At 32.3% G+C, this 14,621-nt stretch overlaps 1 protein-coding gene across 1 annotated transcript; it reads right to left on the bottom strand.

Annotated features, from left to right (window-relative positions):
* Window positions 1-12,334: 12,334 nt before the first annotated feature.
* On the bottom strand, window positions 12,335-14,080 carry LOC7465119 (uncharacterized). Its single transcript, XM_002299844.4, has 2 exons — window positions 13,858-14,080; window positions 12,335-13,475 (listed from the first exon to the last, which is right to left on the bottom strand). The coding sequence occupies exon 2, from the start codon at window positions 13,406-13,408 to the stop codon at window positions 12,467-12,469; it is 942 nt and encodes a 313-aa protein (XP_002299880.1). The 5' UTR covers window positions 13,409-13,475; window positions 13,858-14,080; the 3' UTR covers window positions 12,335-12,466.
* Between the last annotated feature and the right edge of the window lie 541 nt (window positions 14,081-14,621).

Raw genomic sequence — 14,621 nt, 5'->3', positions numbered from 1 at the left:
TTCAAGAAAATTACCTCGATTTTTTTATTCTGGATGTTCATCATGTCCTCCAAAAGCACATGCTTGAAATGTGAGCCAACGAACAATATCTATTGAAGCTTTAATACGCAATCGATTATTTAGAATTTCTTGAGTAGTTTGCCTCTTAACTACCTTCTCAATATGACATGACTGATTTTTCAAATTTTCCAAGCACCTGGTAGCAAATCTATGAGCTGAATTTGGACCTTTTCCCATATGAGTTAAAAAAGCACATCGTTCCCCATCATTAACTTTCTTCCAACAATTGAATCCTTTAACAGTAAATGTGTCTGATCCTGGCTTTCCAGATGACTTACTTGAAAATAGATAGCAAGGGAAACAAAATGCGGTATTTTTCTTTGAATATTCAAGTCATGGATAACTTTTGAACCAATGAGACTGAAATCGACAAGGATGTTTTTTACCAGTCAGCGGATATTCAGACATCAAAGGTTGATATGGCCCCAAATTAATGTATGCCCTTCTAATTTCATCTTGTTGATTAACCGGGTATTCCTAAATTTGAGGACGATTGCTTGGATCTCTAATCAGATGAGCAATGTCGATTCTAGTAGGAGGTTGCTCATTAATCAATGCAGGTTCTTCATAAACTGAAGCACATTGGGGTTGTTCAACCATAACTTCAACATTACACATTGGAGTTGATTCACTAGGCTGTGAGTTATCAATATGTTTCCTCTTTTTCTCAAAAAAGGAATCAATTCTTCTTATTTTGTTCATGGTTCAACCTAAAATCAAAACATCATAAATTTTTATTGTTTTCTATTTAAAAAATAAATACAAATAACGATATGTTGAAGCAATATTCAGAACCAAAAATAAATTTTTACATGTAAACCACACTGACATATGAAAGCAAAATTAACATATTAAAAAAAAAAAATTGATATATAAAAGCATATCTAACATAAAAAATAGGATTACTGGTTCCTAAAAACGAAAACTTACACTGAATGAAAGTTGGGTATACGCTCTTCAAAGAACTCAATTTGGCTAGAAAGACCGTGTCTAATTGTATTTTGGACCTGATGATTGTAAGGTACACGTGAGAAAAAATTGATAATTTTGGTGGCTCTGCTAAAAACAAAACATAAAAAAATCCAAACATAATCGAAACAAACAAACCCATAAAATATATCCAATTAATTAGAAAAAACAACATTCACTATAACAAGAAATAAAAAATAGTAAAACTAGTAGATCTGAAAAAAAAAATGCAGAATTATATATATGTATTCATTAAATTCTTAACAAACATTAAAAAAAATTAAATTACTAATTACCTTGTTGTTTCGATGAATTAATTGGCAGCAGCTTTGCTTTAACTTTTATGCTTTGTATTGTTAATTTTTTCGGCTAGGTTTGCACTTTGTAGAGAAGAATGAGAGGGAGACAGTAAAGGAAAGGAATTAAAAATTGAAAAGCTTTTGTTTTCCACTTGCATAGAGATACACGGATATTTAGCCTATTAAAGTCAAACATAACTAATAAAATAATAATTTAATATTCAAAAGCCTATTATTTATTATATTTAAAAAAAAAAGTTTTGCAGGGGCCCGAGCCCCTGCTGGCCTCCCTTTGGTTCCGCCGCTGTGTGTACCAATGTTAAATTAATTATTGGGTGGATGCTTGTGACCTTTGACTATAGAGAAAGCGTGTTGGAGGCTATTGGGTGTAGTGGTGATTGGTTTAGTGAATGGCTTGGAAGTATGAGGCCATGGGAACCTGAATTGATTGCCAAAGAAAGATTTGTCTGGCTTAGGATTGAAGGCATCCATCTTCAGATTTGGGGTATTGAATTTTTTCGATCCTTTTGTTTGTCATGAGGGAGATACATTACTATGGATACTGCTACATCATCAGAAGTTTGATGCTGTCAGGGTCCTCATTTCAACTTTACAAAGAAATTATACTATCAGCATTGTTAAAATTGAAGTTCAAGGGAGTGTATTCCATATTAAAGTAACTTAAGAAACATGTATAGAGTAACAATAATGTAAGAGTGAAAAAGGGAAAGCTTTTAACCAGTGGTGGACTGGTTCAAATTCTTCCATCTCTTCTTTTCGTCAAATTCTGACACTGCATGTCCTTCCAAGGATTTTCAGTGCAACCATGTTAAAGAATAATATAAATCATATATTGAGACCTTACCTAACAAATTAAGCTTTTGGGTTGAGATGGTTCCTTGACATGGTATCAGAGCCTTGATGACCAAGTGGTCACGAGTTCGAATCTCACCATCCCTATTTATTTAATAAAAATTAAGCATAATGTAGTGTGAGTCTGTGCAAGTTTCAAGCTCAAAGGGCTTTCACTTGAGGGGGTGTGTTAGATAATAATATTAATCATATCCTGAAACCTTACCTAATAGCTTAAGTTTTTGGGTTGAGATAGTTCATTGACAAGCCATGATCTGGTCATTGAATGTTCAGGTCTTGATGATAAATTGTGTTTACTTCATTATTCAATTACCTCTCAATAATCTTCAATAATCTGGTTAAAATATACCAAAAATCTCAAAACTATTTACCATTTTTATCAGCATCCTTAATTTGTAATTTATTTTATTTTATTTTAATATATGAATTATATATTGAGCATATTTTGGATTGGAATCCCCTGTATCATTGTTCATTGGCAAAGCTCCACCATTTTTTAGTACCAAATCTCCTCAAAAGATAACCAAAACAACACTTTCAATCTCAAAAATAATATCCCAATATCAAAATCACTGTCACACTCAAATAAACACAAAAGTTTGGTTTTTAGTTTTTTAGACAAAAAGATTTTCAAGCCTCACTGATATGAATGAACTCGTGATAATAAAATCTTTTGTTTGATGATGATATCGTCAGTGATATTAGTTTGAATCTAACTATCTCGTAGCACATATATGAAATCATGAAAAAATAATAAAAAATAGGTGCTATAATTAATGATTTCACTAACAATAGTCTAGACTATGATCTGTAATCTACACTACGATCCCCGTACACATTCATCGTATTTGGTTTGACTTATTTTTTGCTTAAATTTTGGGACTGGTCAGTGAAAGCCAAGAAAATCAGATCACAGAGTTTCATTTCTCTCTGTCACACACTTGCACTGGCATAGCATAGCAGGGTTGGAGGTCTATCCATGAAAACAAATGATCAGTAACATTTCAGAGATTAATTTTGAAATTTACATTATTATAAGTTTAGGAAAAATGGGGGTGAGATCTGAGAGTAGAAAAAAGCTATCACATAGTATGTCAAAAGCACGCAGAGACTCTTGATGGGCGGATAGAAAAGAAGTAGATGGTGGTGATACATGCATATGTATAGCGACAACGAATCAAGAATCATTATCATGATGCTCATGGTCGGGAATTAAAGACAGCATGTCAGCAGAAGGTAGGTCCTAATACAAGAGCCACTTTCCTAACCCATGTCCTACGGAATCTACATACGGCCCTGGAAATCTGGACCATGTCCATGGACGCGGTTATAAAGAACGACTCCACCGCCAATACATTCATGGTAAATTTCAATTTTCTCACCACGTGTTTGTCTCGATTTCACCTTTTTTTTTTTCAATCATTCTAATAGAATTGTTTATTTTGTAAATAAAGAAGAAGTTGGTAGAGTCACTCTGGTCTTTATTGATCAGGAGTCTTATAGCTAAATCATGTAAAAATATTTATCACTATATATTGTTCCTTTTCTCATTCTTAATTTTTTTATTGTTTTTATTTCTATAATTAAGCTTTAAAGGGTGTGTTGGATTTGATATTCCAACTAAAACTTGTAGCTCTCTTTAAAAATTGCGATAAACTGCAACATTTCACGTGCATGGAATTAAGCTCATAAAACTTTCTAGTTTTGACTTTATAAATTAATTAATTTGCATGCATCGTGAAACCAGCAGTTGATTTTATCTCAAATCTGGAAGATTGCTTTTGATTAGAGGTGAAACCTCATAAAGAACGCAGCTAAGTGGTGCGGGAATCTAATTCCTTATCAAAACGTTTAACAGGGTACGGCTTTTTTGCTTTCTTTCATGTGAAATGCTATCCCTAATAATATCTAGAAATTTCTTGCCTTAAAGGAAAGTAAAATATTTGCAGCCTTAACACATTCGCTTGTCTTCTTCCCCCAGCTCCCTCTCCGTCTCATTGACAGGCTAATTGGCGAAATTTACAGCAGTTGATGCATCCTAGTAAAGAACTGTTATTATCATCAGCCAAAGAAAAAAAATCAATGGTCCCAGTTAACTGTTTGTTAGTCTTGTATGGAATCATGGAACTTGCTCTGAAGTACGAAACTTATTAAGAACGGGTCGCCTGCATCATAAACATATGGTTCCCGCTTCGCGAAAGAGATCGTGCCATGTTTGGCATGGGCTGTAATAGAAGTGGCGCCTGCGCGTTAATTCTTGGAAGAATCACAAAACAGATAATGTAAACAGGAAGCTTTAGTTCATTATTGCACATGCAATCTGACATAAATTAAAAAGCCAGCTACTGCAGCCTTTATATACAGCCTATAGGTGTCTCAAGAAACCATATGATTTGGGAATGACCAAATTATCGACTGAGTTTTAGTTAAAAATCTTGTACTTTACTTGGATATATATATATTCGCTCCTTTACTTGGATTAATCACACAAAATCTTATACTTTCAGTTATTAATTAAGTATGAATAATAATTTTTATCTTTTGTTTAGAAATTAATATAATATTTTATAGAATACGTATATATATTATTGTATTAAGAATATAAATATAATATTTAATCAAAAGTTTTTAACAAATTTATTCTTTTGTGTATAGTTAGGGACAAGCCATGAAAGAATAATGGAGAGATATAGCATCATAATTTTTACTGTTTCCTTCTTTTTTTCCCTAGTTTTCAAAAGTTGCTTCAGGCACAGGAAGGTTAGAATAGTGTTTTCTACCCTTCCCGAAAAGCTAATGGGGTCTAAAGTTCACAAAAAGGAAAAACCAACGGTCCTAAAGACTAGTGTGTTATCAGTAAGAAACGTTTGTATATTATAATTTGCAGTTTGCGGTGTGAGCAAAGTTTTGGAACGTGGCAGATAAGAGGGCTGGAGAAGCTGTCTTTTTGTGCTGGGTTTTGGAATTGATAGTGGATGAGGTGGGATTACGGGGCTGGCTGTCGCCGGTGGTGGTTTCAGCCATGATGTTTCGGTTATTGATTCTGGCCGGAACTGCACTTGGATAGGGCGGACAAGGTGGCCAGGAGCTGATCTGTCCACATCGTTTTTGAATTTGAAAACAGGCTCTTAATCTTTCTTTTCATAGGCCTGTTTGTTGGACTTTTATGGTATAGCCGTAGAGGCTATGTTCTGCATCATAAAAGATTAAGCTACAATATTTCTAGTCATACAAATTTAAAATTCAAATCTTCCGTAAGATTTTTCCGCTCGAACTGTAAACTTTGGCATGTGAATTCCTTGGCAACAACAACTGATCGGTGAACAACACCAATGTGGGAGGAATTTTTCAAACTAGTTAAATCAAATACTTAATTATATTTTGAAAACATGCGAATTTCTCCTTCACAATATTGATAGCCTATTTAACGGAAATTATTGATCAGGATGAATTGACAACCATTTTATTGATTTGTTGTCGATTGATCGCATTTTGAAACAAAATTGACTATTTGCCACAAATACGAGGAGAAGAATTGGTGACTTCACAATATTACATAATCCAACATAATCAAAAAATTATTATCACTGAAAACTTAAGTTATTAAATAAAGATTTATGAATAATTTTATATTATTTTTTATTAAAAATTATTAATTAAATGTTTTTTAAACTTAAAACTATAAAATAAAAAAATGAGATTGATGAAATTTAAACTCATTGTTTGATCTTTAACACTTTAATATTATGTAAAAAAAACTAATTTAATTTAAAATGTACTAAAACTTTTATAAAAAAAATTTAAAATGGTTTTATATTCCTGTGTAACAAATTAACACTAAAGCTTTTTTTTTTTTTAAGTTCCTCAATCTTTTATACTACTAATCAATGCTTCATCTAAGTCTCAAACATGAAGAAATCCCGTGGCACATACATTTCATTTTGGTTTCTGATGGGATGTAATTAGCTAGGCAACCTTTGACTTATCACCTCTGAGTTTTCTTCAAATGATAGATAGTATTTACCCAAGTGATATGAAATTGATGAGTATTAAAATTTAAGATGTTTAGAAATAAGTCTAACTTGTTAGATAATTGATTAACCACTTGATTTAAGCAATCTTATTTATTCTTTTTAGTAAAAGTGTTTGATGGCTTGATATGGAAAGCTCGGATAGTTAGTAACTAGTAGCAGGTGGTGTCCGGTAAATTAAGGTGACCAGTAGTTAGTCTTTAAAAAAGATCTTATTTGATGGATGTGAGCACCCTCTAATACTTACGTTAATAATTTTATAGAAAGAGAAAGTAAAATGATATTTTAGAGAGATAAACTCTAGAAATATATATGCTAAAAATGTTAAAAATAAAGGATGTTAGACTTTTCACTCCCAGCACCATGGGTGCTGAACAACACAGCTAGCATGCTGGGCATCCGTAAAATAGTGGGAAAAATTAATAAATAATAAATCTTGTTTTTGTTTAATTATAATACTAACAAAGCAAAATGTGATAATTTTGTTAATGAATAAGAATTCAAGTTGATATGATTTACTCATTTTGTGAGAAACTACCCCTATCAAGTTTTATCATACAAAAAAATCATTTTATTGATTTTTATTGTTGTTTTTGGTAATTTCAATTCATTCATTTTGTGTGAGTTATCTCATAAATTTAAAAGAGAAAATAAAAATTTACATCATTTCCATTACTATTATTGTTGTTTGAAATTAATAAGGGAAAACTAAAATTGAACTCAAGCATAATAGCACAAGTCGCACAGGAGTGCTGGGGTGCACACCCAGCACCAACTTAGTAGCATACCTAGCAAGGTCTTCATTTCACTCTCAGCTAAAGGTGAGTAAAAAAATAATCAAAAAAATCAAACCGTGATAAAAAACCGATTAAACCGATTAAAATTTTGAAAAAATCGAATCGAACCCGAACCGAAAAAACCTAAAAAAACCGAGCCAAACCGAAAAAACCGAGTCAAACCGAAAAACAAAGCCAAATAAGAAAAAGCCGAGCCAAACCGAAAAAATGAGACAAACCGGTTTGAACCGGTTTTTATCCTAAAAAATCGAACCGAAACCGGTCGGTTTGAACTAATTTTGATTTGGTTTCGGTTTTTTTAAAAAAAAAATTCAGTTTGCTTATTTTTTTTAGATAAAAACTGAACCGAACCGAAAATGATCACCCCTACTTTCAGTTGGGCGTCCACCCAACAAAGGAAAAAAATTAAGAGAGTAATTGTTTGAATCATGATTTTCATTTAATTATAATACTAACAATGAAAAATGTGATAATTTTGTTAATAAATAAGAATTGAGGTTGATATGATTTCCAGATTTTGTGGGAAACTATTCATACCAATTTTATCATATAAAAGACTCATTTTTATTTCCTTTTTTGTTAATTTCATTTTATTTATTTTATCTGAGATATCTCATAAATCTCAGAGAGAAAATTAGAATTTACAATATTTTCATTAGTATTATTATTATTGTTTGAAATTAATGAGGGAAAAATGAAATTATAATGAAAGTTATGGGAGTTGATTGATACGAACCGAACTTTTGAAATAAAATTTACACAACTCTTAAACTTCGGGCGGCAAATTAAAAATTACCCATTTATTTTATGCAGACATAGAAAGTCCAGCCAAGCCTCGTATGTCGGTTTCTATGTTTTCACCTTCGGCCTCTTCTTTTAGCATCTACTAGATTTGTGGCCCACCATCTGTCGCCAGCTTTGTAAGATTTTTTTCAACTTAAAAAAAAATACTAAGAAAAATAATTTGAGACCAAGTTATTAATTTAATTGGTAATTTAAATATTATGATTAAAACAATATAACAATAAAAAATAAATAATAAAAAATTATAATTAAAAAAAAGATAAAAGAAATCGTTCTAAGCCAGCCCAGATTATGAAACAACTCAATGTTGAAGGGTGAAACTGAAAAAATTAAGAAAAACAACAAAAAACTTAGTTAATTCGGGTTAACTCTCAAACTTCAAGATCATGGATATAAGATTGAGATAATCTCATAGAAAAAAAAATATAGAAAAAAAGGTTTTAAAACCAATTTCTCTAATAAATCAAATGAGAAAATGATAACTCCACAAAAAAAATATGAAAAAAGTGAAGCTTAATTTTTAATAAATAAAATGTTAAAGGATGAAAAAAATAATTAAAAAGAGATCTAAAAAACTTGATTTTAACCCGCTTGGTTCAAGATACAAAATCTTTGACCTAGTCGCAATACTAGGGTGACCGCATTTGAAAAACAAATTGAATAAAATTATGAAATTTAATTATCGAACAACTTAATGTTAAAAGATGGAAATGAAAAAAAAATTTACAAAAGCAATTGAAAGAAATATGACTCAACCCAGGTTAAATTGCAGATCCTGTAACCATGGAAATCATGAAATCCTTAAATTGAGATCACTCAAAAAGCTTAATTTCCAACCAATTTATTTTTAAGAATGAGATTATGAAAAAAATATAAATTCAAAACACTTGTCAAAGGAAAAGAGATAGCAATAAAAAGAATTAGAAACAAATTTGATTAAAAAACCCATTGAAGATGAAATTGTGAAACAAATGATTGAGACAAACAAATAGAAAGGAAATGATAAAAAAAGTATGAAGATCAATTTTCAATAAATTAAATATTAAATGATAAAATTAAAATAATTCAATTTCAGAAAAAAAAAAAACCAAAAAAAGTTCATCATCGTTAACATTTGAAACCAGTGACTCTAGTTATGAACCTGAAACTAACTCAGGTTAGTTTGATTAAAAGAATAAGGATCAAATCTAAAAGATAAAAAATAAAAAGGAGATGAAAATGAAATGTTTTTGTAATTTAATGGCTTATTCAAAATTAAAAAAAAAATAGCAATCAAAAGAATAATGATCAAATATGAAGGGAAAATAAATTGCAAGGGCTAATTTGATTTTTCCATAGGGTTGATGTGAAATTCGAGGTGAGGAGAGAGAGAGAAAAAAAACGTTTATCGATGTCAAACTCGATACATGTTAAGGGCATGCACCACCTTAAAAAGTAGCGTTTGGTAGCCAGACGGAATTGCTCTAGCTGCCCAAATGGCAAGGGGGTCGTTGACATGCTGAGATGTGTGTAGCATGTGCCAGTAGCCTTATTTAATTATATTTAACAAATATAATTTACAATAATATCTTTGAATATCCTTGAAATTTATAATAAAATCAGTGTAAAATGAAAAAAAAAATCCTTGGATAAGTGTTATATTGGTTTTGTCAAGGATAAAAGTAATTATATTATTCTAAAAAATTAAAAATATAAAGATATAGTGGGCATTATATTATTTTATTATAGGATTAAATTAGTAATTGGACTATAAAAATATAAAATTACTAATCTAACCTCATATAATTTGTACAAAAATTTATGTCATGGTAAAAAGATCATCTTGGCTCCAATGTCTAGTTCAAAGTTTTTTGTATTCAAGGATAATGATGTAATTACACTATTACAGTATTCCAAGTCTTGAGCACACTAATTTAATTTCGTTTCGTGAAGAGATTTAGTTTTTTGTTTAATTAAATATTGATTTATGTTGTGCTGTAAGCCAGCCAAGGTTTTTGGCCTTTTGGGCAAACTCGTATTGTCACCTGCGTGTTTTGCTCAGTCCATCAGTTCAGACCTTGTATAACTGACTTGATCAATTGAACACCTTTTTTTTTTGTACCACGGTTAATTGAATCCGATTTGAACCAGTCTTAAACTGGCCTTAATTAATCCTTAAACTGAGCTGAGGTGGCTTGTTTGGGTTCAAGTTGAGCCCACATAATATAATATATATATATATATATATATATATATATATATATATATATAAAAAGCCCAACATGTGAGATGGAAGTTGCATGTTGGACTCAAATTGATTGCAACTAGTAAAAAACATAAGCTGAAATAAGCAAAATTACTAACAAAGGGTTAAAATGCTGAATTTAGGATCCCACACGGACGATATTATGTTTTTGAACCTAGGTTTTCTTGTTGGTTTCGGAGAATGTTTGGGAATGTAGTAGTGATTGTTTTTAAAAATATTTTTTATTTATAAATGCATCAAAATATTATTTTTTTATTTTTTAAAATCATTTTTTGTATTAACACATAAAAATAATTTGAAAATATATAAAAAAATAATTTTAAAAAAATAAAAAATATTTTTTTTAACGCTTTCCTCCCCTTAGCAGGCCCGCCCTTGTAATGGTAGGTTTCGGCCTAGCAATTTACAAACAAACTTCACCTTTGTTTGTTCCCCCCGCTCTACGTTTCATTTTCCCCTCTTCTTTTCGAAACAACTAATTTTTTCATTTATTTTGAAAAGCGACAATGAGAATTACTTGACTATCTTTTGCCCTTTTGAGTGTACCAATGTGCATATGCGTGTGTAATTTTAAGCAACAGCCTTCAGAATATCTGATAAGGCCAAAAATAATCAATGGCGTGTTGAAGAGATGACAAAAAGTTACAACACATCTATATAATAAGACTATTTTCTCAAACAAATAAGATAAGACCGGCAAGTGGGAACTTGCAAAGAGAGAAAATACTCAAATAGAGACAGAAATAATAAAGAAAAGAAGCCGGGAACCATTAGTTATTCGATGTTCTTCATAGAACGGGTCCTCAAAGGACCACTAGTGGGTTTGGTCACGTTGCAATCTCTATCTTCATTTGCACAAGTAAAGCTCGACATGCCATTTTTCCAATTTAAATTCTGTACGTTGGAGCTCTCTATCTATCCTCTAATTGAAGCGATGGGGTCTCTACGAATTCAAAATTTAAAATCTTCTTGCTAAGGATGGAGAAAGGATTTGTCATTTGATGCCTCTTTCTGGAGGCAACTTTTGGTCGAATCGCGTGATAACAATGACATTTCTTGTTGTTGAGGTAAAAGCTCGTAGCCCTTCCTTAACTTCCTCTCTACTTTGTCACTTTTCGTTGAAGACTTGTCTAAAGGAAAATTTTAATGGCTTCTTTTAAGAGCCTGTCTTGTTTTCTATGCCCTTAAAAAGATTGGTAATTACCTGCAAGACACGCATGATTTTGTTGGCACTACGCCGACTACCATCATCATCATCATCATCATCATCATCATCTTTCTTATGTACTAAAGCATCCTAATGTTTCCTTCGTTAAGTTTTGTGCTTGATTACCCAGCATTTATTATCATGTCTCTTTTTCACTTTCTTGAAACCAAGAACTTGACAGAGGGAGCCTGGAAAGGGAGAGGAAAAAACTAGGAAGGGAGGATAAAAATTCCGAATGCTTTTCTCCAGCGAAGAAAAGCATAAAAGAAGTTACAAAGGACATTCCCAAGAAAAAAAAAAAAAAAAAAGAGGCCGGAAAGAAGAAAAGGTTGATAAACAGTAAGGTTTTTTACCCAACTTTCAACCCCTCTTGCCTTCAAAACCCGAAATTCCAACACAATGTCTAATTAACAGCAATTAGCTGGACACCATTGTGTGTTTTGACGCGTAAGAGTGCGCATTTTACTTTCTTTCATACTTGACAAAATGTAGAAAATGTAGCATTTTGTTTGAATTTCTTACGCAAAAGACGCCTAAGAACTTGAGCATATTCACATTGATCTTCGGTGCACATTAATCTTTATGTCACACGTTCAAGTCATTATGAAAATCAGTAATCCATTTTTCTTTTCAATTGGTAGCTCAGTGGAGGAAAAAGTCCTTCTTTTAACTCTAATTTCCGGCCTAAACAGCACTTGCCGGAACTTAAACCAATTTTACCAACTAAGCTAATTCGTAAGCCATGTGCAAAGATTGAAAGTGGGCGTGAAAAGAAGCCAGAGTGGTGATTAGAGCACCGTCTTGAAGAAAGAATTACAGTGCCCCTTTGATAATGAGAATTAGTGGCCTAATCCGCCGTATTAATGATTACTACTTTAATCAGTAAGCTTGGATGACTGGAGACAAACAATGACAGAAAACAGATTACCCCACAAGACCGCCACTTGACTTAACCGAACTCTTAACAGAAGTTAGCAGAAGTTGTCAGTTTGCCTTGGAATACTCAAGGTTCCATGCCTAACAAATATGTTGCAGATTGGCAGTGACAATTTGTGGACAATCCAAATGAAATATGAACACAAAAAATATTTGTACACAGATATGCACTTTGAAAAGAAAACTGGCAAGTACTAAAAAAACAATAACTAAGCCTCATTTCATGTCAATTTAAAGAAATTAAATTAATGCATAATGGGCATCTTGTCTAGGGGTCTGAATGTTGTAGGGGAAGAAGCCAGTGGGAGTACCTGAGAAGAGCTTGAATGATTCTGTGGTAGATGATATAGAAGTTCACTTTCTTTGTTCTTGTCAACATTAAAGCCTAAAAAAGACCCTTCTCTCTCTTCTGTTATCATGGTTGAATCGGGTCCTTTAATCTCTGATAAATCTTGAACAGGAACACAATTCTTAGATGCCCTTCTTTCAGCCTCTTCTATTAACCTTCTAAACAGTTTTTCCTCTGCGTCCCTCAAGAACTTGAATTTTGGAGGCGGGGAAGATCTCAACCGGCTAAGCTCTGCTTCCACTGATGATTCAAAGAGTGGATTGAATCCATGGTGATGATAAGAATCAAAAACATTGAAGGGAGGGGATTTAAAACGTGGAGAAGCCAAAGGAGTATGGAATGATGGGGTGTCAATAGTCACCATAATATCACTCAAGCTTCTTGTCCTCGATCCTTCTCTGCTCCTACCACCTCTAGTCTTCCCATCATCCGACTCCAAATCCTCCTTCGTTTCCTCTTTTATGGTGAAGAGAAATCGTGGTGGACCACAGAGATTGTGCAGCCTCATGATCTCAGATTCCACACTTTCTTCACCAAGTGTTTTTATAAGCAAATCTTTGTTTGTGCCTAGTTCCAGGTCTGGTTCTTGGCGAGGGCCTTCTGGCTCTCTCACACCATCTTGAGTAATGTTGCTTCTTAAAGAGGAGGCTTTCTTCCAGCAAATAAGATGAAAGAACTCCTTAGCATAGCTGCTGCTATAATCATCCTCTTCTTCAACTTTTCTGTTGGTGACTCTTTTCTTCCACCATAGCAAGTAGAATAGCTCTGCAACAAGGGCTAAAAGAAAGCAACCGAAGACCAGGCTTAAACCAAGACCTAACCCACTGAAAGATACCATCTTGGTCTGCAAATTCACATATCCAGAACAGCTGATCTTTGTTGAATTTTGCTCAAGTTTTTCTCAGCTGATATTCAATGTAAAATATCAGAACATCAAATAAATGTAAATCCTTTCCTATTCTATCAGCAGAGCTACTTTGTGATTAAGGAATTCACAAATAACCAAAACCAAGATGGAGCCAATAAAACAAAGGAAAAATCCACAACTACATTTGTTGGAAAACACCCCAAAAAAAGTACTTGAAAGTAAAAGAAAATTCCCGGAAACTACCAAATTAGTGAAATAAAATCTCCTTTGATGAACTGTGACGTTCTCAAATCAGAAGCCAAGGCCTGAGAGTTCTACTCATGGACTAAAACAAGAACTACAGGTATCTTCTCTAAAATACATTCTACAAAGGAATCCTGTGAGTCAATAGTGGAAATTCAGGGCAGAGAAAGACTTACCTTGCAAGCACAATAACTAATAACAAACCCAAAACTAAGGATACGAGAAAACATTAGTAGGATTGATGGTATGGGCAAATGTTGTAAAATGTGTGTGGGATTTATTTGGAGAGGCAAACCACCAGGGTTGCGAAAGCTTGTCCCATTTATTCAGGCATAAGATAAAGTGCAGCCATCAAACATAGACAGCAGTCAGGTAAGGGAGATGGAACGAGGAAAGTGAATAAAAATATCGGAGTATATATAATTCTTTAGTTCCTATAATCTGAAACTATTTGTAACTTAGTCCTTCTTGTATTCTTGTTGCATATAAAACCTTTAATATACAACTCATAAACTAGTATATATTTATCAAAACATTTGTCAGCTTTTTCTCTAAATCCCATTTAAATTGTTATAAAATTTAAGCTCTTGTGTAAAAATCAAGAAGGTGGGGGTTTAGAGAACAATTCCAAATATTTTTACAACATAACGATCAACAAGAGTCATGGGAAGGGATTAAGTGATAGAATTAAAAAAAAAAAAAAAAAAACAAGGAGAGTCCAGGGATTATGTTATAGATATTTAAAGAATAAGGACTGGGTTGTAATAACTTAAAAAATAAAAAACTAAAGAATAATTTACTCAAGTGCTGTTTGGTAAAGTATTTTTTATTTTAAAAATATATAGAAATAATAATTTTTTATTTTATTTTTTTAATTTATTTTTGATATTAACACAATGAAAACATAAAAAATATATAGAAATAATAATTTTTTGTTTTG

This window comes from Populus trichocarpa, chromosome 1, assembly GCF_000002775.5.
Source record: "Populus trichocarpa isolate Nisqually-1 chromosome 1, P.trichocarpa_v4.1, whole genome shotgun sequence".
NCBI lineage: Eukaryota > Viridiplantae > Streptophyta > Magnoliopsida > Malpighiales > Salicaceae > Populus > Populus trichocarpa.
The sequence above is the reverse complement of the archived record's forward strand: the minus strand, read 5'-3'. Positions and strand labels throughout refer to the sequence as shown.

Excerpts from the sequence above, each read along its gene's own strand:
- LOC7465119 (XM_002299844.4), bottom strand. The coding sequence starts at position 13,408 with ATGGTATCTTTCAGTGGGTTAGGTCTTGGTTTAAGCCTGGTCTTCGGT.